At 35.8% G+C, this 24,863-nt stretch overlaps 3 protein-coding genes across 4 annotated transcripts; 2 read left to right on the top strand and 1 right to left on the bottom strand.

Annotated features, from left to right (window-relative positions):
* The first annotated feature begins 95 nt into the window (after positions 1-95).
* Positions 96-4,491, top strand: nusap1 (nucleolar and spindle associated protein 1). Its single transcript, XM_084092319.1, has 12 exons — positions 96-282; positions 511-576; positions 665-811; positions 907-1,096; positions 1,246-1,329; positions 1,507-1,619; positions 1,952-2,002; positions 2,493-2,656; positions 2,790-2,953; positions 3,042-3,164; positions 3,284-3,389; positions 3,941-4,491. The coding sequence occupies exons 1-12, from the start codon at positions 208-210 to the stop codon at positions 4,026-4,028; spliced, it is 1,371 nt and encodes a 456-aa protein (XP_083948445.1). The 5' UTR covers positions 96-207; the 3' UTR covers positions 4,029-4,491.
* Positions 4,136-9,279, bottom strand: ndufaf1 (NADH:ubiquinone oxidoreductase complex assembly factor 1). 2 transcript variants are annotated; one of them, XM_084092321.1, is made up of 6 exons: positions 9,036-9,078; positions 8,829-8,892; positions 7,599-8,157; positions 6,376-6,561; positions 4,802-4,876; positions 4,136-4,655 (listed from the first exon to the last, which is right to left on the bottom strand). In XM_084092321.1, exons 3-6 carry the CDS (start codon positions 8,115-8,117, stop codon positions 4,515-4,517), a joined length of 921 nt encoding a protein of 306 aa, XP_083948447.1. In that variant the 5' UTR covers positions 8,118-8,157; positions 8,829-8,892; positions 9,036-9,078; the 3' UTR covers positions 4,136-4,514. The 2 variants fall into 2 exon arrangements, with proteins under 2 accessions (XP_083948447.1, XP_083948446.1); XM_084092320.1 differs by lacking the exon at positions 8,829-8,892 and having other exon boundaries at positions 9,077-9,279.
* On the top strand, positions 9,273-24,723 carry rtf1 (RTF1 homolog, Paf1/RNA polymerase II complex component). The gene is made up of 18 exons (XM_084092318.1): positions 9,273-9,442; positions 11,456-11,566; positions 14,551-14,701; positions 14,788-14,992; positions 16,223-16,340; positions 16,430-16,541; positions 16,828-16,969; positions 19,847-20,024; positions 20,183-20,265; positions 20,351-20,438; positions 20,664-20,771; positions 20,872-20,949; positions 21,040-21,161; positions 21,841-21,898; positions 21,990-22,067; positions 22,159-22,257; positions 22,342-22,456; positions 23,642-24,723. Exons 1-18 carry the CDS (start codon positions 9,359-9,361, stop codon positions 23,746-23,748), a joined length of 2,037 nt encoding a protein of 678 aa, XP_083948444.1. The 5' UTR covers positions 9,273-9,358; the 3' UTR covers positions 23,749-24,723.
* Positions 24,724-24,863: the final 140 nt, after the last annotated feature.

Raw genomic sequence — 24,863 nt, 5'->3', positions numbered from 1 at the left:
CGAGACATAAACGCCACTTCTTATTGGGTGTAGTGCAGCGTCGTCATGGGCTTCTCAACCAATCATGTAACGGAAAAGCCTGTTTTTGAAACACGGTTATTTCATTTTTCAAACGGCAAGTCCCACCTAAACAAACCGATCTGTATACCAGTGAGAGGGTCAACATTACGTTATATTTCTGCATTTGGCATTAAGATTATCCACAAAATGGATTTGGACTCGCTTAAATATGCGGAATTGCAGCGCCTCGCTAAAGAAGTTGGAATGAAAGCGAATATGAAGGTACATCGCGTTTACTAAGTAGGCGAACGTTAACTTATAAGTGATGCAGTGCTGTTTGCATGCTGCCAACCCATGTGTAGGCTACTAAATGATCTGCATTATATTCACACACACACACACACACACACACACATACATACATATATGTATATATATACTGGATTTTAACTCTTACTTTGTGGCTGTATGTTTTCTATTTTCTAAATGCTTGGTTTTAATTGCTTTTAGGCTGAAAAACTATTGAAAGCTTTAAAAGAGCACTTTTCAAAACAACAACAGCATACATCGGAAAATGTGAGTAATATCTTTGTTTATTGTTACCCATAATCTGTTCGAAATGTGAAGATTTGTAATAACAGAAGCAGCACTGCATTGTTTGCAGGGGAATGATGTAGCCGACGCGCACGATGATGCTGTCCCGCCCGTTGACGCGCAAAGCGCGCACACGGCAACGTTTGTGACCGAGCGCCGAGGAAAAGGACGCACTGCCAAGAGAAAGCTCAGTGGCTCCCCACCTGCCACTGCTCAGGTATACACGAGCATATGTACAGAACAGATATTTTATTCTAATTTATAAACGTTATGTAATTTTGTAATTAATTGTTTTTAATATGTAATATTTAGACTGAGGAAAAGCCTGCACAAGAGGAGAGCCGAAGGGGCTCCAAGAGAAGGAAGGTGTCCTCAGCCAAGAACACACAGACTCTGATTCCACCTGAAATCTCTACTAAAGAGGATACTGTGGAGAAAGCTCTAGAATCTGGGGAAACCAATCCAGACTCTGAAGATGCTTCTACAGAGCCAAGTGTGAAAGGTGAGGCTTTCAAGTTACTCGTGGAGAGTATATATTATCAATCATCCTTTTAATTACAATCTAATAGATAAGGGAGTTGAGGAGGTTATTTATTAGTTTGTGTTTGTACAGTGTATGCGGTGATGACTTTTAAAATGTATATCTTGCAGGTGTGGGGAGAAGAACCGTGGGTAAAATCCCCCGTCATGAAGGTCTGATGAAGAGGAAACCTACGCTGCGGCCCACAACTCCTAGTAATACGATCCTTCCAACTATATATGTGAAAAGAAAATATGTTTTCCAGTTCCTGTAATATTCAAATGACAGTTTCTTGTTTAGATGACTGTTGCGTCTGAGCTCATTTAAGATTTGTAACCAAATATTCTGAGCTCTGCCCTTCAGTAATGCATTTGCAAATCTCCATTTCCCAGATTTCAAAAAACTCCATGAGGCTCATTTCAAAAAGTTGGAGTCCATCGATTCTTATGTGCAAAGGAAGAACAAACAAATGGAGGTGATCAGGAATTCAGTCAAGGAGCTGAAGGTAACAATTACCTTTTTTTGTTATTTGAAATAAAGCTGAAATAAAATAAAATAGAAATATTAGATGAAACCTGAAATTAAATGAAAATGTTATAATTTTGCTTTGGCAACTTACTGAAAATATTTGAAAAAAGTTTAAGTTGATGCTCTAAAATCACAAACACATAAAGCTAAATATAAACATTAAAATATGCTAATTCAAAATATGAATTAAACTATAATAGTAAAAAAAAAAAAAAAAAAAATTTACATTTTGGAGTTCACACTTTATTTTGAGTTCCAAGGGTTTTATTTATTAGTGGTTTATATATTTATTTATTTTTGTAATTTTAGACACTGTCAGAAAAGACGCTGAAGAAATCGGTCGAGACAAAGGCTCAAACTGTAAGTCACCGAACAACTCCTGTCAGCTGTCAGGATTCACTTTTTGAATTCGCACACATCCTGATCGTAAATTTGTGTCAAATATTTTTAGATTAAATTGACATATGAAGACTTCAGATGCAGAAGCCTCTAAGTCCGTCTAAAATTTTTGTTTAATATTAACATTTTTATCAGGCTCCTATGTATAGGTTTCTATCCAAGTACCGGCATTTCTGAATGGGCTGAGACTGGGATTTAGTGAGTTTGAAGTGAAAGTATTTGATAAACATATACTATTAGCATTCACTCAATATTATTATCTCATTTTTGACAGAGGTGGCTTCTAGAGACTTTTGCATTGGAGGTCTTCATATATCTTTTCTAAAACTATGGAAAGAAATCTCACATCTTGTTGAATGACAGTTCTATTGTGTCTGAGTCAAACAAGTTTGTTATTTCTGGAAGAGGTTGACCTGAATCATAAGCAAGCTTTGGTATTGTCTCCCGTTAGAAGGCGCCTTCTAGCCGAGCATCTCTCTTCAGTCCTGGAGTGCAGGAGAAGAAACCGGTGCCAGAAAGACGCAGGCTCACTCAGCAGACTGCCAGCAAGTCTGCATTGAAGGACAGCGCCACCTTCAGGCCAACCGTCCTCACCACCAATAAAATCAATGTCAGGTAAATACATCAGTATGCTTTAATCCACTTACATTTATAATGATTTTAGTATTGAGATCAAGTTAAATATAGGTGCTAAAGCAAAGCATTGACAAAGTGACTTTTCACCTAACTGCTGCGTTTCTGTCTCTAGGTTCTCAAAGGCCACTCAGGATAACGAATACAAGCGTTCTCTGGTAAAGACTCCAGCTCGTATGTCTCCTCTTGTCCCTCTCATCTCCACTCCGGGGAGAAAATCTGATGTTCATACCAAACCTGAACTTAATAAAAGTGTCAACACCATCAATAAAACACCTGGTATGGGTAATGCCATTGTGTTGCGCTAATCATTTTTATAACTGTGATTTTATGAAGCATTGGTTTCATTTGTTGTTGGTTTTTGCAGGAGTTACTCCGTTTGTTTTTAATGGGAACAACAGCATGTCAGTCACACCTGGTACCACCAACAAGAATAAATTTGATCTGAAGGCCAGTCTCTCTCGTCCACTCACCTACAAACCACACAAAGGTTTGTCCACACTCAGACAAATATATAATGTAATGCCTGGGACTAATGTGTCAGACACTCCTTTCTTGAATTGAATCTTGTATCTGCTTGCTATTCATTGTCATCTTTAATTTCTGCAGGAAAACTGAAGGTTTTCGGAGCTGCACAGGAGAACACAGAACTTAATAAATCTCAGACTGTTCCTTCACACCAGAAAAACTATAAACAGCACCAAGTTCAAACCAGGTTAGATGCTCATTTTGGTTATGCATTGAGAGATGCAATACTGTTCAAAAGGTTGGGGTCATTAAGATTTTTTTTAAATTTAGCAAGGATGCATTAAATCGATCAAAAGTGACAGTTATAATGTTTCTTTCTGTTTCTATATTTTTATATGCTGTTAATTCCAACATTTTATATATATAAAAAATCCAGAAAAAATGTTTCCATTAAAACATTAAGCAGCAAAACTGTTTTCAACACTGATAGTAATAAGAAATGGTTCTTGAGCACCAACTCAGCATATTAGCATGATTTCTAAAGGATCATGTGCAAATTCAGCTTTGCCATCACAGGAGTAAATTACATTTTAAAATATAATAGAAAATAGTTTTTAAATGGTAATATTTCATAGTATTGCTGTTTTTATATTGCATTTGGAGAACATGAGACTTCAAGAACTTCAAAAAAAATCTCACCGACCCCACTTTAAACTGTAGTGTGCATTTAAATTTGATCTGTCTCATAGACTTAAATAACTTTATCACTGAATATGCTTTGCCTTTTTTAACCTTCAGAGAGGAGCGACGTGCCAAGCACACAGTAGACCGAAAACAGAAGAAAGAGAATATGCTGGGTGCCAGACGAGGCCTGGTCATGGCCTAAATCCATTGTCTTTTCTGTTTTGCTATTTTAGACACTCACTGTACCTTTGTCTGTTTTGTTCCAAACTTTTTTACATTTTTACTCTTCTGTAAACATGTGCAGTGAGGTTATCAAACAAAATCTTTAATTTCTTCAATCCATTTATAGATGAGGATTTTATATCTTAAACATTGTTTTTGATTTATGTGTGAAGAGATGCCCTGATGAATTGTATTTGGTATGAATGGTTACATTTGTACTGGGACAAAAACAGTAGTCACTTAAAACATTGGTCACACAAAATGTCTATTTGAACTTGAGCGATATTCATAAATTATCATTTTGTACTTCTTTGTCCTTCATGTGGTCATTTTTTGTGTGTATATATGTGTATGTGTTAAAGATATCGGCCTGCAAAAAATACATCCAATGATTTTTTTTTTTTTTTTTACAAAGTTTTTAATAAAACGTTTGTTATCTGTGATTGCTGAATCCTCTTTAATCCAATTAGACCTCAGGGTTTCTCTTGTAAAGCTCATATGCAAACTCCTCTGTGTGGGCAAGGTCGTTACACAGACCAATGAAGTCGATCTCCAGCTGAAATGGACCGTCAGCTTTGTCCCCCAGTGTAAAACCAATACTCTTTACCTAAGAGCACACAAACAAGTTTTGAATCTGAGGTATGATTAATTTACACCACAATACTCATAAATGTATCATCAGAGGATATAGAAGGATAAATGATTCTCATATCAATTTCTAGGTAAACTATGAGGAAATAAAGTCATGCTGACCTTATCTAACCAGAGGACATGCTGGTTATCCTGTATTCTTCCCCGACTGGAAAGGAAAAACTTGGAGAATGGGATCTGTAACATAGTGATGATTTTACAATTAAAGGAGAAGTTCACTTTCAAAAAAACTTTTGCTGATAATTTACTCACCCCCATGTCATCCAAGATGTCCATGTCTTTCTTTCTTCAGTCGCAAAGAAATTAAGGTTTTTGATGAAAACATTCCAGGATTTCCCCCCATGTAATGGATTCTATTGGGACCCAAACGGTAGAAGGTCCAAATGACAGTTTAAGTGTAGCTTCAAAGGGCTTTAAACGATACCAGATGATGAATAAGGGTCTTATCTAGCGAAACGATCGGTCATTTCCAAAATAAATAAAAAAGTTTAAGTTTTATAAGCACAAACGCTCGCCTTGCTCTGTTCTGTGATGCGCGTTCGTGACGTCACGTAATACGCAATTACGTTGAAAAGGTCACACTTGACGTGTTTACAAATGTGCGGAAGGAGGACCATATACACATTTTCAAATGTATTTGTGTCAGTTTATCGTTTAAAATGCCCATTTCGTGTGCGTATCCTGGGTGTTTTAATATTAAAAAGCCAAAAAGAACATTTTCTTCAGGACAGAAATTTTTCAAGCGTGACCTTTTCAACGTAATTGCGTATTACGTGACGTCACGAACGCGCATCACAGAACAGAGCAAGGCGAACATTTGTGCTTATAAAACTTAAACTTTTTTATTTATTTTGGAAATGACCGATCGTTTCGCTAGATAAGACCCTTATTCATCGTCTGGTATCGTTTAAAGCCCTTTGAAGCTGCACTTAAACTGTCATTTGGACCTTCTACCGTTTGGGTCCCAATAGAATCCATTACATGGGGGGAAATCCTGGAATGTTTTCATCAAAAACCTTAATTTCTTTGCGACTGAAGAAAGAAAGACATGGACATCTTGGATGACATGGGGGTGAGTAAATTATCAGCAAAAGTTTTTTTGAAAGTGAACTTCTCCTTTAACAAGCAAGAGATCTGGACCGTTCAAAACCTACTGTTCAAAGGCTTGGGGCATAGTACGATTTTTTGAAAATAGTCTCATGCTCACCAAGGCATTTATTTGATCATAAATACAGTAAATGTAACAGTAAAATTAATAAAAAAAATATTTGAATTAAATTTCCCATACCAGGACCATGTATCAAAGCTCTAATGAACTATATATAGACAGATGCCATGAGAACTGTCAAAATATCATTACAATTTATATATATATATATATATATATATATATATATATATATATCACTGATATATTATCAGTTGAAAACAGGAAATATTTTTGTAGAAACAGCTGGTACATTATCATTAACATTTATTTGAAAAGGAATTTTTGTAACAATGTAAGTCTTTACTGTCACTTTTGATCAATTTAATGTTTCCTTGATGATTAAAAGTATCTTACTGACCCCAAACTTTTAATGTAGTGTAAAACAGATTCATTTAAATGCACTTTCATATGAACTGCAGATGAAGTGTCTCTAGATTTCCATTAATGTAAAATTCTTAAGACATGCCTTAACATCCTGCCAGTAGGGTCCCCCTCTAGTGTAGAGGAAGTAACTGTAGATGTCATCTCTCTGATGAGAAAAGAAGGTCTCAGCAGACACATTTACCATCCACGGTCTTCCATCTCCCCGGATCCGCATATGTAAAGTGTTGAAACTTGACCAGTCATAGGTTTTTTTTCTGTCAAATGAGGCCTGCAGCAGAGAGGAATATTATAAGGTCAAATAACATGTTATTTCCTCTTTACGGCTAAATTTAAATCTATGTAAATTTATGCAAATAAACTCTAAAGCTGTGTTTCTAATTTCTAATGTTTTCTAATAACTTGCAACTCATGAATTATAGTGTTTCAATGTACTTTCATCATAAATTGTTCAATTCTAAATTGAAAACACGCCTATACAATACTGTTCAAATGTTTGGGGTCAATCAGACTTTTTAAAAATTAATGAATACTTTTATTCAGCAAGGATGCATTATTAAATTGATTAAATGTGACGAAGACATTTATAATGTTTTAAAAGATTTCTGTTTCAAATTAAAGCTGTTATTTTGAATGCTCAATTCATCAAAGAATCCTGAATTTTTTTTAATCAGTTTTTTTTTTACAAAAACATTAAGCAGCACAACATTGTTTTCAACATTGATAATAATAATAATAATAATAAATGTTTCTTGAGCAGCAAATCAGCATATTAGAATGATTTCTGAAGGATCATGTGACACTGAAAACTGGAGTAATGATGCTGAAAATACAGCTTTGATCACAGCAATACATTATATTTTAAAATAGAAAACATTTATTTTAATATTTCACAATATTACAGTTTTTCTGTATTTTTGAAATACAGATGCATCAAATAGATGCAGCCTTGGTGAGCATAAGAGACTTTACTTTATTTAAAAAATGTACTGACCCCAAACTTTTGAACGGTATTGTAAATCCAAGATTTTGTCTAAACCATGTTTTCATGTCATTTGTGTCAGTTTAATGCACAATAGAAAATATAATTTTGAAAGGAACGAGTCATTATATTACAAATTCATTTAAACCTTTTCATCCTAGCTATTCTCATTAATAACTTTAATCCCCACTGAAAAAAGTCCTGTAGAAAGCTCAGTCTTTATTCATTATTAAACCAAGCAGACAGCAAGAAAAGAATTGAATAAGACATCTGAAATGTGATGAATAAGTAATCAGATTATGGATCAGACAGAGAGATGTACTGACCAAAGGTTGTTTGGAGCGCAGAGTGCAGTATCCACTGTATCGAGTCTCTCCATCACGAGGAGGCGTGGAGCACAAAGACCCGTACAGAAAACACGTGGTGTTGTTCTTTCCCAGTTTGGTGTATGCCACACTATGGCCCCCAATTTCCTGATCAGATGACACGACCCACTGATCGAGACTCTCCGGCCCACGGAACTCCCACTGGACACGGGTCTGTTCCAGCATGTGCTCTAGTAATGGCCTTCCTTCAGGTCCAGTCCAGCGTTGGACAAACTCATCCTTCAACAATCCAATGTGCTTCTTGATACCCTCCACACCTTTGGAGAAATCAAAGTGTATCTTTTGCCAAGGCCAACGGGTGTCTGGGGGCTGACCCGGTCTGCGGTAATCTCGTTCAAAGACGCTCCTGGTGCTCAGTATAGCTGAGCATCCGAGCGTAGATGGAAATAACAGTGGCTGCCTGTGAGTTACTCCATAAACTCCTGACAGAGCTTTTAATGCTTTCCTCGATACAGCCATTTGGTACGAGTAGCTCTTGTGACCAGATCAGTAGAATATGCTGAAAAAAATGAAAACATCATATGTAATGAAAATGAAATGCCTTTTTATATTTACTGTCATATAACATACGGTTGATCTTCTGGATTCAAATGTTTTCACTTTTTAAATTGGGCTCTGGGGAACCCCAGGGGGTTGAAAATGTAAAAATAAATTAAAAATTAAAAAGAATCAAATAAATAAATACATTAAAATAAATAAGTAAATAACTAGATGATAATTACAGTAAAAATAAATAATACATTTTAGATTAAAATAATTAAGTAAACAATAAAATTGGGATTAAATTAAATGAGTAAAAAACAAAAATGAGATTTAAATGCATAATACATTTAACAGTGCAGTACTATAGTGGGTAAAAAAAACTTAATTGATTGATTGATACAATATATTTTCCAATTCATATTTTAAATTGGTATGGTACATGGTATGTCCATTTGAATTAGCTTAAATTGGGTCTTTATACATGAAAATATACGGCTGCCCTTTAAATTTTAGCACGATCATGCATAAATGGGGGTCCGTGGAATCTAAAAGATTGAAAACCCCTAGTCTAAAGAGCACCACAGTAGTACAATAACATGTAAAAAGCCCCTGAAAATCTTACATGTAAAAAGCCCCTGAAAATCTTACAGCCATCTCTCTTTTTTTCTTTTCTTTGCAAACACTTACACGTTCACTTGACTGTAATGAGCAATGGGACTGGATGACATTCAGAAGTCATATGAAAAAGCCACTGCGTGATTGAATGTAAATGACAGTTATTACATGTTACAGCTATATGCTACAAACACTGAGGGTGACCACATTTATCATATCTAAAACATAATAAAATAATATAAGTAAAATATGTCTCGAAAAGCAATTAATTTGTATTACTCATTTGTGCCATTGTAGTCCGTCATATAATCTGTCCTTACCTGAAACAAGCACACGTGCTTATGGTCCTACCGCCACCAAATATCTCTCGCAGGTGATTCCCACCCACATCACATTTAGTGATTAACAAATAATATTATAATTTAGGCTAAATAAATGTATACATATTATGTACAATTAACAAATACAGCACATCTCGGACCCTGTGTATGTCGTCGCGGATTTTCGTGTGCGCATGCGTAGTACAGCTCTAGCGCCTTTGTGTGGAGGAGCGCGGCGCTGCTGTTTAAACACACACACACAGGGGAGCCAGGCAGCTAACCATGGTGAATGTAAAGAAACGGAAAGGTCGGGTCGTGATTGACTCTGACTCGGAGGATAGTGCAAGCGATGATAATTTGGATCAGGTAGGAATATCATTCACGTGAATGTGATCCAAAAACCTCGCTGTTTACCGATCTCTGATGCATTAAGGTGTCAGAACTGTGTATGTGTGTGGTGTTGAAGTCCCATGCTAAGTGATGTAGGGAAGCTAGCTGGTTAGCAGGGGCCTATATGGTGCCGTCGTGTTGGTTTTAAGACAGTAACACCTGAAATTTTGATATTTTACGTGCTTTTTACTGTCGCCTGCAGCACGCGGCTATTTCGGCTTTACAAAAGTGGCCGCGTGCGTTAGAACCTTTTCTGTTTAATGACGTCACAGCGCCGCGGCTAAACTTCTATTTCGGTTGTAGCCATAGAAATATGACGAGAGAGAGACTAGAGCGGACAGACTCTTCTCACACAGTTCTGAAAGCAGTTTCTGATTGGACAGTTGAAAGTCACATGATGCATAAAAATAAGAATATGGAGACCTATTCAAGTAATAAAGTTTACTGTTGTATCAAAATGTGCTTAACTGCTAATGGTCATTTGAAAATATCTTTTTTATATATAAAACTTAACATTTTAAAAGTTATTTACAGGTTTAAAGTTTAAAATGTAAAAAAAAAACTTAATTTAATGGTGATTATTTCTAGAAACATTCAGTTTTAGATTAATAATCCAAAATAGCAAAAATAAATAATACAAAATTTCATTTGCGTTTGGCAAGGTTTTCAATCTTTTAGGTGCCATGGACTCCTATATATATATATATATATATATATATATATATATATATATATATATATATATATATGTCCACCCTTGTGTGAGGGACCCCCAGCCTAAAATTTAAAAGGTGTCTGTATAGTTGCTTGTATAAAGACTTAATGTATACAGTGAAAAGAAATATTATAAATATGTCTAAAATATTATTTGGAAAATATTTTGTTTATTTTAAGTTGCATTACTTTTTTTTTCTACTAACTAGTACTGTACTGTTATTATTTATTTAAATATTTTTTTTTCAATTTAATTGAATCATTTTTTAAGTTAATTTTAATTTAATTGTTTTTAGTTTTATTATAATTTTAATTTATTTTAATTTAGTTACTTAAATAATTTAATCTTATTTTATATTTGTAAAATTATTATTTTATTATTTTTATGTATTATTATTTTTACCGTTATTATTTCATTACAAATTTACACGGATGACCTAGGCCTCCCTTAGGTCTGTGTCCCCAGACCCCAGTTTGAAAATCCTTGCTTGGCGAAACACATGAATTTGAACCATGATTTGCCCCCTATAGGCAGTACTCCACACTACACTGCATGTCAACCTGTGCACTTGTTTTCATTTCGATGTTGTTGACAAATTTCAGAGCTAGCCAGCTAGCAGCTAAACAGAGCTCAACACAAACGCTAACAGCAGTGTGATTACTGACACTATATTACTATACATATTATACATATATATTTTTTTGTGTTGCATGTATGTGCTATGCTGAAATTAATTAATACTAACAGATTAATTGAGTACAATAACATAATTATGCTCAAATGCAGGTCATATTTGGACTGAAAACCCCATGTTCAGTGGAGTTTGACATCTGTCTGTGCTTTGAAATGATTAGACCCTGTTCAGCCATATAGTGGTTGTTAGAGCATTGTGAGTGTTGGGTTATAACTATCCCAGATCCCTCTGTTATGTGTTTTTGTACTTCAGGATTAAATGAGCAGCACATAAGCAGACACCCTGACAGGCAATCTTATAGATCCCTCACTATTTGGGTTCATTAAACAGAAAGAAAAACTGCTTTTTCTGCTTTAAAACTAGCATTCATAAGTAGCATATGTAGCATTATTTCTGCTGCCACACCTTCCCTGCAGGCTTCAAACATAAAGTAGAATTTTGTGGACATTATGACAGCCTTCACGTTTTCTTTTGGTTTTCAATGAACAACAAAGAGGGGGATTCACCTTATTTCTTCACCAAGTACAAGGAATTTCCCTTGAGAAAGTCCTAGCTGTCAATCTTCCTCTGCTTTTTGCAGGAGCTGCTGTCTCTTGCCAAGAGAAAGCGTGTGGATTCTGATGAACAGGAAGAGCCTGTTAGTAAACCTGCCGCCTCCACGGACTCAGAGACATCAGACAGTGATGATGAGGTATGGAGCTTTTCAGTTACTAAAGGTTGGTGCTGAATTTTTTGGAGATTCAGGCTTTTTCCTGGGTCAAAAATGGTCTTTGGTGGAGGCGGATGGACACGGTCATCCACACACACAGTTCAAGGTACCCTTCCTATGTGAACTGTGAGCCCAGCACTGATAATAAATCCATAAAACAGTTTGTAAAATTAATCTATCCTATTTATTATTGAAACAAAAAATAATCAGTCAGGACAGATGATAAATAGAATTTTATATTTAATAATCTGTAAATTTATATCTAAAAAGTCACTGAGTGTGTGTGACTGATTGAAAAGTTTGTAATAAATTGAACAACTAAGTATCACATTACTTTGAAAAAGTGGTAGCTCTATTATTTTGCATTTACACTCGAATACTTACTACAAAGGTCATGTGACATAATGAAAGTATTCACGAGCGTGCAGAACTTGTGCTGAACATAAACTCAGCCATGGTTTTGAGAAATGTTGAGTGGATTTTGTCTAACTTTAACACATCTGATTGCATATTGCGTTCACGCGCTCATGTCTGTGACTGGCTACAAAGTTCAACGCTGCAAAAACGCATTGTAAATACTAAAACCCCTTGACGCTCTTCACAGAACACAAACACTCACGGGAGCATTTTAAAGCATCCGGCTTTCAGCGGGTATCGGTACTACAGAACGGCAAGATTAATCATATAAAATGATTAAATTAATATTGGGCGGGACTGGCTGTTGGCATTTTTTTTTTTTCAATGCAGGAAAAATCCTGCAAACATTATTTTGAACCGTCTAGATAGGGTTGTGCCGATAGATGATAGTCAGAGATGCCGATCCCTTTGATGATATCAAGATGATAATTGGCTCATTTTCCCATTAATGTATTAAATTATTATTATTATTATCATCAGGCTATTATTATCAAATTAACATTAGGGCCTACAATTCATTTGCCTTCCATAATTTCATAACGACTTCACCGCATAACCACAATTGCAAAAATGACTCTCATTTGAGGATTAAGACCTCCTCAATGAAAATGTTTTTAAGACAGACAAAACTACATCCCGCATTATTTATACAGTTGTTGTTTAAGCCAAGGCATTTTGTTTCCATAGCACATTTAAACATTTTAATGACACAATAGCACTAATACAAATACAATTACAGATTGTTACAGATTACTAAAATGATATTCTTTAGGACCGAACACAGCACAATAATCAGTCATCGATGGAAAAAAAGCAGCTTCAAACACAGACTTAATAAAGAACAAAATTTGTTTAACAAGAAATATTGATTTAAAAAAAAAAAAAATTATTCTATCATTATTGTATGGTCCACAGGAGAAATAAATTAAGATAGTCGATATAACGATATCAGCATACAGTATGTTGAGGTAGATTCAGCTCTTAGAATTAATGCGGCGTTAATGTAGCAAAGAAGCCAAAAGCTCAGTCAGTTTTTGCTTTCACTTTCAGTGAATATTTGACTGTGGTTTGCACTCTCATGCACAGTTGTGAGATCCACAAGCTCAGCTCTTGGGTGAAATACTTCTATGCGACATGACATATTTTTTTTTAATCACCAACTCCCTCTGTGCTCGAAAAATGTTAGACAACGATTATCATTTCCCCTCAATAATAAAACTTAGTTATTAAACAAGTTAGCAAATAAATAAGTCAATTAATGATCAGATGGTAAACTATTACACCCGCCGCGCTTGATAATATCGTGTATCTGCGATCTCACAGGCTGGTGATATGACTTGTGTTATGGAGCATATCGCCCAACACTAGTCTAGAAATATCATTCAGAACATTGAAGATCAGAGATGTGTGAATACAGTTGATCCTGCTCCTCTCAACGGGCCTTCTTTAGCTGATGTAATTTCCTCAACAGGAACCAAGCAAATTACCATCACAGTTTTATTGTAGTCATTACTGCAAGTAAAAGTTCAGGATGTCTGCCAAATCAGTATCATACAGTGAGAATACACTTTTAATCATCAAGTGCATGTTTATTTTTATTTTTTTCATTCTGAAGTCAAAACTAATTTGATCAAAAATGTCATAAATCGATCGTCCAGTGAAATGAGACTTCAGACTTCTCTCTGGTGACGCATGCTGGACTTAAACCTGCCCTATTCTTACAATCAACTGCAAGTGTGCATTCAGATCTGGCTCCATCCAAACAACAACCGAGGACTTGAACCTACTCACTCATTTATTTATTGCTTTAATAATTAATTTCACTCAGTTGTACGTTATAATACAGAATCAAAAATCTGCTGCTACATTTCCATTCTGTTTAATATACTGTTCTGGTCTTATTCTGAGTGGTTTATTAGTGCATGTTATTCCACAGAAAATAATGTTAACCAGTAGACAAATATTAGTTTTGGTGTTGTTTTAAGGTGTTGCTACTGTTGTAGCAAATCTTTCTGGTAGTTAATGTAATAATGTTATAAGGTTTCAAAAGGAAATAACGATAGATTTTAAAAAGAAGTTCCACAACCTCCACAACCAATAAGGTGAACTTGTTCCACAACCTGAGGTTAAAATCACATCTCAATCTCACTATTTTATTTTTCTCATTGATTACCATTTCATGTAGACTTTCAATGCAAATCAGAAGCTAGTGTAATGAGAAAGCACATTTTTTCAGGCGCATGCACTGCAGTAAGGTTGCAGAAATCTGCAGGTTTTTGTGGTTATTTAAATGTACTAACAGAGCAAAAAAAGGTGTAGTTGTCATTTTAAGTCTTGATCATTTCGATGGCAAAATATACAGTGACATTTAGAACGTACCACAATTCTAAATACATTGAATCAGTTGTGTCTTATGTCTGATTAGGCGACTGAAGTGTGTGCTGTTATACTTTTGAAAATATCCTGGGTCTGAAAGAAATCCTCAGTGTCCATGTCAAAAGTTGATTGTAAATTAAACTCCTCATCGATGTGTTCTATTGATCTATTAGTGGACTGTTGGAGGCACTAAAACCAAAAAGAAGGGGAAACCTAGCAAAGGGCCTGAAAAGAAGAACACAGTCAAGAAAAGGAAGGGCAAGGCGGCTTCATCCGGCAGCTCAAATGGAGACAGCTCAGCAGAGAGTTCGGCTCCAGAGGAGGGTAAGGCAGCGGTTTGGATTCTGTAATGCTGTTTTCTGGAAAAGTACATTTCAAAAGGTGTTTATCCCTGCTTTACGTTTCATAAGGTGAGGTGTCAGACTCCGACAGTAACAGCTCATCCTCCAGCTCAGATTCTGACTCGTCATCAGAGGATGAGGTTTTCCGGGATGGTTATGGAGATGATCTAATGGGGGATGAGGAGGACAGGGCCCGTTTGGAGCAGATGACGGAAAAGGAGAGAGAACAGGAGCTGTTTAACCGTATAGAGAAGAGAGAAGTCCTCAAGAGGAGGTGAGAGGAGTTTCAAAGCTCAGATCTGAGCAGCCAAGGTCTGATTTAGTCGAAAAGACGGAACTGCGAAAATAGCTTTAATTACATGGTTTTTAGGAATCACAACGGGCTAATAAAAAGAGCATTAAAGTACTGCAATATTCTCAATGTTGTTTTCAGTGTTATTTTAGTATTAATTATTTGCTATTATAGTATTTGTCATTTTAGTTTAGGGTTTAGTATTTTTTTTAAAGTGCCCCATTATGCTTTTTCAGACATTACCTTTCATGCATTGTTTAACATAGCTTTTTGTGAGTGTAAAAGGTCTTAAAAGTTTCAGAGATCAAAGTGCACGACAAATAAAGTTATTACCTCCTAAAATAAAGAATCTGAACTGGCATGAACTTGGATTCTGAAATGTCAAAATGAGTCATCATAAATTTGCATAATGGCAGCCTATGGTTTTCATTGGCTGCCTGTGAATGATGTCTACTGGCCTCAATCACTAGTTGTGTCTGAGGCCTGGAAGAGTTTGGTTTATGTTGTCAACATGTCAAGAAGACACTGATTTCTGTGCTGCGAGTGCGAGTCCGCTTTGCATGTACTTCAAAAGGATGAGGACTCGCACTAGAATTGATAGGAAAAAAACAACACCATTGTTACTATTCCTATCACTGTTTATCAGATGCTGAGGAAGCTTTCTGCATTTACAAAATTGGCATGCCAAGTTGGCCTCCTTTCCCTAGCCATATGCTCTATTTGTTTGCCACTACCGCATGCTGATGACGTTTTATTCTAATATATTAACTTGCGCCGTAGCCTATGATTCAATAGGTGTCATCATTGTACAGTCTACAAACATGTCGTACCCAAATTTATTAGATCCATGTTGTACAGTGTGATTTGTAATGATCTTATATGTGATTGCTGAAATCGCACAGTCTGTAGCAGGCATACGCCATTTTAGTACTGAAAGATATTTCAGTTAGTTTCCATTTTTCATTTTTGTTTAAGTATTTATTTTATTTCAACTTTATTTGAATTATCAAAAAAATAAATACATTAGCTAATGCATTAGGTGTCAATTACTGAATTGTTTTTAATAGTTTTAGTTTATTTATAATAACAACACTGGTTGTATTGTGCAGAAATAAATGTAATCTTGCCGTGAATGAAGTCAGAATTTACTTTTCAAATAATTTCTGAAGAAACAGTTGTTCTTATCAATAAATGTTTATTTCTTCCAATAAGGTTTGAAATAAAGCAAAAACTGAAGACAGCGAAGAAGAAGGAGAAGGAAGAAAAGAAGAAGAAACAGGAGGAGGAGCAGGAGAAGAGAAAACTGACTCAGGTCCCTGATACTCAGGTGGTAAGTAAACTGTATAGCCAACAAGCCTTTTCTAAAATAGGAACGCAAATGTGGTTTTACACTCGTGTTTCCTCTCTCTATTAATGCAGGTAATGTCCCACAACAAAGAGAGGCGGATCAAGAGAGATGAGAAGCTGGACAAGAAGTCACAGGCCATGGAAGAGCTGAAAGCAGAAAGAGAGAAGAGGAAAAACAGAACTGGTACTTTTCTTATCATTTTCTCGTCGTTAATCAGAAGATATTGAATAGACAGAATCTCAAATAGGAATTAATCATTAAAAATCCAAAATAACCCTATTTACTCAGATTATAACTGGATGCCACTTACATGCAGGGTGATCGAACTACAATGTAGCATATTTTTAAACATTTCTTTTATTAAGGTTTTTTTTAAAGCAAAACAATAAGTATATCTTGTATTGTGCAGAAAATTAGTATTCTGTAGCCAGTCATGCCAGTATCTGATCTATAACTATTAACCTTTCAGCTGAGCTCCTTTCCAAAAGGCAGCCGCTGAAGACAAGTGAGGTCTACTCAGATGATGAAGAGGAGGAGGAAGATGATGATGACAAGTCTTCAGTAAAGAGTGACCGCAGCTCAAGGTCTTCATCTTTTGATGAAGAGGAGGAGTAAGTATTTGAAGATTTACCTTCTTTACATTAACAGGGTCTCCGCGGATCCTTAAAAAGTCTTAAAAGGTCTTAAATTAGATTTTTCAAATTTAAGGCCATAAAAAGTCTTAAAAATCATGTTTTGTTTTTTTAAAAATGTCTTATTTTTACTTATGAAAGGTCTTAAATTTTAGATGACACTTTGACTTATACTTATCTAAATGCTTTCGAAATTAAAACTATCTACTTATTATTTTTTAAAATCTATCTTGGTGGATTTGCTTGTTCACGTGACAATTCGCGTCACTTACGGCAGTATATCAGCCTGCGTCTGTCTCCTGCACGCGAGAGGAGAGAAGAAAACGAGTAAATGTCAGTTCAATTGTAAGTTAAGTCTTTATGTGATTAGGAGTGTGCGATGTTGTCTATGAACTATGATGATATTGTAATCATTGTTTTAACTATGTACGAGGCACTGCGAGTGCGAGCTGACATCGCGTTTCTCTGCTTGCTTTCACTGCGTGATGTGTCAGTTTATAGATGTCCCCAAATGAGTTTTTGTCTTATATTTATATCATACTATGTTGTTATATTAGAATATCACATGAGCAAGAGTGCCGTTTTCCTTTGCACAACTGCAAATGTGCTATTTATTTTATACAACAGTTAAATTAAAAATAAAGTTAACATTGTGAGTTACTTTTTGGACACAATATTGTAAATTTTCACTTTATATCGCCGACGAGAATTTCATAATGAAGCCGTGGTCCAACAGACCGCGATGTTTTTTTGTTGTTTGTTTTTTACTGAAATCCGCGTTTTGAACGAATCATTTCAACGATTCAATGAACAATCACTTGTTTTTCTGAATGAATCAGCCGTTTGATCAAATCGGTTGACTCCAACAACTCGCTTATTAAGACAGTGACTTGCCGCCACCTACTGGTGGTTTCAGTTTCATATTTAAAGTATCCTTTAATTAAAATGTGAAAATTATAAATCATTTCATATTTAAATATTGAATAGCTTTATTTATGCAATTGTAAATGAAGTGTAAATATAGTAGGCTAATGCCAGTTTTGATGCCGCTTCTGTGTCACCTCTGCACTGCAAGGATGGATTTTAATTTAATGATTTAATTTGACATTGGTACTGTGTTATTCTAATATAATTTAATTTGAATGTTAGAATTTGACATAAAATGTGATGCATACCTCTAAATACGTTTAGAAACAATGTCCATATAAGGGTGAAAATGCCCCTGGAAATCAATTTAAGGTGGCAAATATTGCCCCTTAATAAAAATGTTAATTTCGGTCACTACTGTGAACTGACCACTATAGAATATAAAAATTATGAATATCTGCTGTCAACAACAGGCCTAAACCAGCCAGGATACCAGTACATAAACACAATCAGAAAAATATCATCTAATTATCAACAAACCTTTGAAAATATATAGACATATTTTTGTCAATATTGCGCACCCCTAATGTACGGTATTCATTTTGATTTCTTCAGGTCTTAAAAAGGTCTTAAAAAGCCTTAAATTTGACTTTAAAAATTGTGCAGATACCCTGATTAACCTTCTTAGTCTAAAACAACAATTTGGATAAAATGTTACATTATCAGTTAAAAATTAAATCAAAAATGATAATTAATTTTTTTACTTGGACATACACTACCATTCAAAAGTTTGAGTAAGATAAAAAAAAAAAAGAAAAGTGTATTATTATTATTACAACTTAAAATAACTGTTTTCTATTTTAAAATGTAATTTATTCCTGTGATTGCAAAACTGAATTTTCTGCATATTCGTATCAATGTAATTATACTTTTTTTTTTTTTTCAGGAATCTTTGATAAATAGAAAGTTCAAAAGAACAGCATTTATTTGAAATATAAATCCTTTGTAACATCATACATATTTTTCTTGTCACTTTTGATCAATTTAATGCAATAAAGGTATTAACTTCTTCAAAACTAAAATCTTACAGACCCCAAACTTTTCATTTAGTGTATGTATACATTATGTAAATTGATGTATAGATTTTATAATTTATATACAGTACTTCTAGATTTTAAGTTTATGTAAGGGATAATGTATAGCGAGGCGGTTGTTATAGCGAATAACAACCCCGACAGGTCTTGAATCAGCCTGAAGGGGTTGTTATTCACTATAACAACCGCCTCGCTATACATTATCCCGCTTATTACATGGCTACCTACAAAATAAATAAATAATTTGACACAAATTATTGATTTAAAAAGGAGTTTATTGATTTAAAAACGATTGTATTGCTTTCGCTAAAGAAAATAGTCCGTTCTGCGTCCATAGCAACACTCTGTTTTTCATGGCAACGGTGTGTTATACTTCGCAGCGGTCTGTTATCAAGAAATAACAGACCACATATAGGCGGCGCTCACATATCGCGCATAAAAACGCGTCGAAAACGCTAGGCGCGCCGCGTTCTCCTTTTTCCAAAGCGCTCGAGGTGGTTGCGCTTCGGAGGCGTCTGTCGTTGCTAAGCTTGGTTCTTGTCACGTGACCTGCGGTGCGCTTGCGGCATTCTGGAAAAGTTGAGATGTTTTTATCTCGATGCGGCGCGGACGCGCTTGGAAAAAACGAGCGCGTCGCACCGCGACCGCGTCGCTTCCATTATGAGCGCGCATACCGCGCGGCTACATTTGAAATAACGAACTTGCGCGCGCAAAAGACGCGATATGTGAGCAGGCCCTTACATTGGAATTCAACCAAGCCATTTAATAAAGATTTCTAAAACAGTATTGGAATTTTTCTATTATTATTATTTATTTATTTATTTATTTTTAAATGGTGTGACAGTTGTGTCCCTTTGTAATAAGCATGTTTATCAACTGTGCTCCTGTATTTCAGGAAAGAGGAGGCTCCGCCCAAGTCCCAGCCAGTGTCATTACCAGACGAGCTGAATCGGATCCGACTGTCCCGGCACAAACTGGAGCGCTGGTGTCACATGCCGTTCTTTGCTAAAACTGTTACTGGTTGTTTTGTTCGAATCGGCATTGGAAACAGCAGCAGCAAGCCTGTTTATCGGGTCAGTGAAATTTTTTACCGTTTCTCATCCATTCACGTAATAAACATCTTTCAGCTTTTGTGATACCACAAACAACTGCAACCTGAAAACACACATTAAGATATCACATGGAATATACAGAGTTGTAAATGGACAGTTTCTGAAATGAAATCCTGTAGGTGGCTGAAATCACTGATGTTGTGGAGACGGCTAAAGTTTATCAGCTGGGGTCCACACGAACTAACAAAGGCCTTCAGCTCCGGTACGTTTGCACAGGAAAACCGATTATATGTGCGTTCATCTCTTTGTCGTCCGTGACTTGTGTAATGTGTTTTGCATGTTTGCAGACATGGAAATGACATGCGCGTCTTCAGACTTGAGTTTGTGTCCAATCAGGAGTTCACTGAAAGCGAATTCATGAAATGGAGAGAGGCGGTGAGTTTTAAATATGGAATGTTCATTAAAAAAACTTAAAGTATGTATTCTTTTTTTTCCTTTTGTCTCATTTGTACTTAAACTTTTATTTACTCTATTAAGCTAATTTATTATGGAAACTAAATTTGAACTTTAGTTGAATTTTAGGTTAATTTTAGAAGTGCTGTCACAGTGTAGCATTATGGGATGTGCATATCCAGTAGTAACCTTGTTGCTGCCCCATAGATGATGTCAGCAGGAATGCAGTTTCCTACTCTAGATGAGATCTCCAAAAAAGAGCAGTCCATCAAGGAGGCGGTCAACTACAAATTTAATGACAAAGACATTGAGGATGTACGTCCCACTGATGTCATTTCCTGTTGTCCTTAATACAGGATATTCTGATGGTTATCAACTTAATGATTGTATTAATGTGAAGTATTTTTAATGACAGATTGTCAAAGAGAAGGACAGATTCCGAAAGGCGCCACCAAACTACGCCATGAAGAAAACACAACTTTTCAAAGAGAAGGTTGTAATGATTAGATGTACTACATATAGATATGCCCTTGTGTCGTTTATGTGCCTACTTGTGCTAATCATGCATAACTTGTGTGTACAGGCCATGGCTGAGGAGAGTGGGGATGGAGAAAAGGCGAAAGTACTGCAAGATCAGTTGAATGAGTTGGAGGAGAGGGCAGAAGCACTTGACCGACAGAGAACCAAAAATATCTCTGCTATCAGGTCAGAAATGCACATTCAATACTACTATTACTCAAGTCAACCACTCAGTAGTTTGGGGTTTGTAAGATGTTTTTAATGTTTTTGAAAGAAGTCTCTCATGCTCAAGTTAGCCAATCAAGTTATTTGATTAAAAAATACAGTAAAAACAATAATGATGTGAAATATTACAATTAGTGCTGTCAAATCAAGTAATCGTGATTTAATTAATTGTAAAATAAAAGTTTGTGTTTATATAATATATTTGTGTAAATATTAATTATTATATTTCTATATATATTATGTGTGTGTGTGTGTGTGTGTGTGTGTGTGTGTGTATTTTGGAATCCATTAATCGCGATTACTTGATTTGACAGCACTAATTACAATTTAAAATAACTTTTCTATTTCAATATATTTTAAAATGTAATTTATTTCTGTGATGGCAAAGCTGAAATTTTAGTATCATTACTCCAGTCTCCAGTCCAGGATTCTTTGAATAGAAAGATCAAAGGAACAGCATTTATTTATAAATTAAGAACTTATAAATGTCTTTATCACTTTTGATCAATTTAATGCATTCTTGCTGAATAAAAGTTTTTAAAAATCTTACTCATCCCAAACTTTTGAACAGTAGTGTACACACAAACCCTCTAACCCCTCCTCTTCATAATCATATTTTTATTTTTATTTTATTTTCCAGCTATATCAACCAGAGGAATCGGAGTTGGAATATTGTGGAGTCTGAGAAGGCATTGGTGGTAGGTGTTCCCGTCAGGATTTATTTATTTATTGAGCTGTTTCTCTCTTAAAGAATATTCTAGAATCTAAAATGTCTTGGTTGTGTTTCAGGCAGAGGGTCAGAACGCGAAGAACCAGCAGATGGATCCATTCACCAGACGGCAGTGTAAACCGACTATGGTGTCCAATGTGAGGCATCTTTCTGTCTGTTCTACTTTTCTTTTATTCTCATCCTTTTTTGATCATTTTAAAAAACTGAATTTTTGTTTTGTTTTTAAAGGCAAGAGATCCCTCAGTACACGCCGCTATTTTGGCTCATCTTAACCAGAAATACGGTTCAGGCTCAGGCCAAGACAACAGCCAGCAGGCTAATAAACAGGTAACACACTCTCACAAACAAGCCCACTGCAGCATGAGCCTGTTCTGACCCAGAATTCACTTGTTCAACTTGTTTATTATGCAGGGCCAGGCTAACCAGAAAGACAAAGACGTTACCAAGCAAAACAGTGACCTCTCAGAGGACCTTTTCAAAGTTCACGACTTTGATGTCAAAATTGACCTACAGGTTCCTAATGCTGGTAAGTGCCTCAGGCCATTCAAAGTCACTTAAATCACCTTTCTTCACCATTCTGATGCTCAGTTTGAACTTCAGCAGGTCGTCTTGACCATGTCTAGATGCCTAAAGGCGATTTTTGTGCATATCCAATTGGAATCCGAGCAAGTGTGAATGGCAAAACATCTAATCGGTTTGAAATGGCATTACTGGTTTATGTGACTTTCTCACGCCACGTAAAACATAAGCATGTCAGATGTTGTAATAGAAAACATGCTGAAAGTCACTGTTTTGAAACCAGTGGAGACAACGGCACAGAATAAAGCCACGCATGCCAGCCTTTAATGCCAGCGTTTCTGCCGCTGCCTCAGAAGACGCAGTAGTCCAGCGCGGCGGCTATTGTCATGTTGTAAATAAGATAAAATTGCTGCTGCTGTTGTTGTTTTTGGCGTATGCCTTTTAACGCAACGTCATTGCCATAGAAACCATTGCAGATATTCCGGAAAATGAAAGAGCACCTCGGGACACACAAATCAGATGCAAACAGTTGACATACACAGTGTGGACAGTCAATAATTTAGATTATATTCTAATCGGATTCACAAATAATCGGATTTGGACTGACAGTGTGAATATAGCCTGAATGCATTGAGCCATGTGATTGGCTGATTAGATATTTGCATTAACAATCAGTTGAACAGGTTTACCTAATAAAATGTTTGGGGGAAAAATTTAAAATATTATTATTTTAAATAAATGCTGTTCTTTTGAACCTTGTTTACTAAGAATCCTGAAAAAAATGTATCACACTTTCCACAAATATATTAAGCAGCGCAACTGTTTTCAACATTGATAATAATTAGAAATGTTTCTTGAGCAGCAAATCATCATTTTAGAATGATTTCTGAAGGATCATGTGATACTGAAGACTGGAGTAATGATGCTGAAAATTCAGCTTTACCAACACAGGAATAAATTACATTTAGGATATTTTAAATTGTAATAATATTTCACAATATCCGTATTTTACTGTATTTTAATCAAATAAATTCAGCCTTAGAGAGCAAGACTTCTTTCAAAAGCATTAAAGAAACTTACCGATCCCAAACTTTGGTATGGTAGTGTATATTTATCTGATCCTATGATGTGATATCTTCAATTTTATTGTTTATTATTATATTAATTAATTATTTATTTTAATCATCAACAGAATCAAAGTCTTTGTCGGTGAGTTCGAATGCATTGCCTGTTAAAGATGGGGCGCCACGCCGATCTCTCAACCTGGAGGACTACAAGAAGAGACGAGGACTCATCTGACCTACGTTTTTATCCACCCCTGCATGATTGAACACCTGTTCCAGGGGGTCTAAAGCTGCGGCCACCCCTGTGTGTGTGAGTGTGTTTGGAAAAGTGTGTGTGTGTGTGTGTGTGTGTGTGTGTGTGTGTGAGAGAGAGAGAGAGAGCGTGTATGATAAAGAGAAAGAAAAAGTGTGTACCTTTAAGGCTGAGCGTGTCAGAGATCGTATGAGAGTGTATGTAAATGTTTCACCTGTTTGTAAGAGGAAATATTCATGAATAATGAAAACTTTCAGGTCTTTTCCTGCAAAGGGTCACTTTTTGAGAGGTGAAAATTTCTCTGCATTATTTACGGCGTGTGCCGACGTGAGAACAGAAATGCATTACCTCTGATTCTCCTTTTCTTACCAATGTATGCAGCTTATTTTATCCCTCTCAGACCCTCACAGAAACGGCCCTTTTATATCCAAGCTTGTGAATGACTATCTCCAAGGACACTATTAAAAAAAATGACACAAATCTTGGGTTTTTTTGAACGTTTTTTTTACTTGTCAATGATGTGATTGGGTCTGCCTTGTTCCTCTTGAAAACTCTCGAAAGCTTTTCTTCACCCCAACCCATGTGTAATGGGGTTGTTAGAACAGCCCTGCTTAACTCCGCTTTCTGGTTTAAAGGCTGAGGGGCCGACCAATCAGAGGGGGAGTTAGACAATGTCGTCACACTCCCTAAAGATAGACGTTTGTTTCATGTAAGACAATGATCAAAATAAACGTGTCTGCCATGGGCAAGAAAACATTGAGAATTGATGTATCTTTTTTGTTTTTACTGCTCCTTTTCTTCCACATCCCTCTGTCTCCCTCAGAGCTGATGTAAGTGTTATATTGATCATTAATTATTGATGAAGTCTTTTAGTCAGTTCTCGTATAGTTGTGGCATGCCTTGTAAATAAGCGATCTTGAGTGAGCGCTGCTGAATAAAGGAGGAGCTGTTTCATAATCCCTGTGTTTGTGTTTTTACTGTTCTTGCTCGTGTTTGTACTGAGGTTTGAAGAGAAAATTGCAATTTCAAATTCCAAAGCAGTAAAAATTTTAATACATTATATATTCTATCACAATTTGGTGAAAATGGGGGTGGAT

Source organism: Abramis brama (assembly GCF_963993115.1).
Source record: "Abramis brama genome assembly, chromosome: 19".
In the NCBI taxonomy this organism is placed as follows: domain Eukaryota; kingdom Metazoa; phylum Chordata; class Actinopteri; order Cypriniformes; family Leuciscidae; genus Abramis; species Abramis brama.
Note: the sequence above shows the minus strand (reverse complement) of the source record. Positions and strands in the feature narration are given on the sequence as shown.

Excerpts from the sequence above, each read along its gene's own strand:
- nusap1 (XM_084092319.1), top strand. The coding sequence starts at position 208 with ATGGATTTGGACTCGCTTAAATATGCGGAATTGCAGCGCCTCGCTAAA. Across the intron at positions 812-906 it reads CCCCACCTGCCACTGCTCAG|ACTGAGGAAAAGCCTGCACA; the intron begins GTATACACGAGC and ends TGTAATATTTAG. Across the intron at positions 3,165-3,283 it reads CACCTACAAACCACACAAAG|GAAAACTGAAGGTTTTCGGA; the intron begins GTTTGTCCACAC and ends TAATTTCTGCAG.
- ndufaf1 (XM_084092320.1), bottom strand. The coding sequence starts at position 8,117 with ATGGCTGTATCGAGGAAAGCATTAAAAGCTCTGTCAGGAGTTTATGGA. Across the intron at positions 6,562-7,598 it reads TGCGCTCCAAACAACCTTTG|GCCTCATTTGACAGAAAAAA; the intron begins GTCAGTACATCT and ends TCTCTGCTGCAG. Across the intron at positions 4,877-6,375 it reads CCTACTGGCAGGATGTTAAG|ATCCCATTCTCCAAGTTTTT; the intron begins GCATGTCTTAAG and ends ACTATGTTACAG.
- rtf1 (XM_084092318.1), top strand. The coding sequence starts at position 9,359 with ATGGTGAATGTAAAGAAACGGAAAGGTCGGGTCGTGATTGACTCTGAC. Across the intron at positions 16,341-16,429 it reads AGGTCCCTGATACTCAGGTG|GTAATGTCCCACAACAAAGA; the intron begins GTAAGTAAACTG and ends CTATTAATGCAG. Across the intron at positions 20,025-20,182 it reads GCAGCAAGCCTGTTTATCGG|GTGGCTGAAATCACTGATGT; the intron begins GTCAGTGAAATT and ends GAAATCCTGTAG.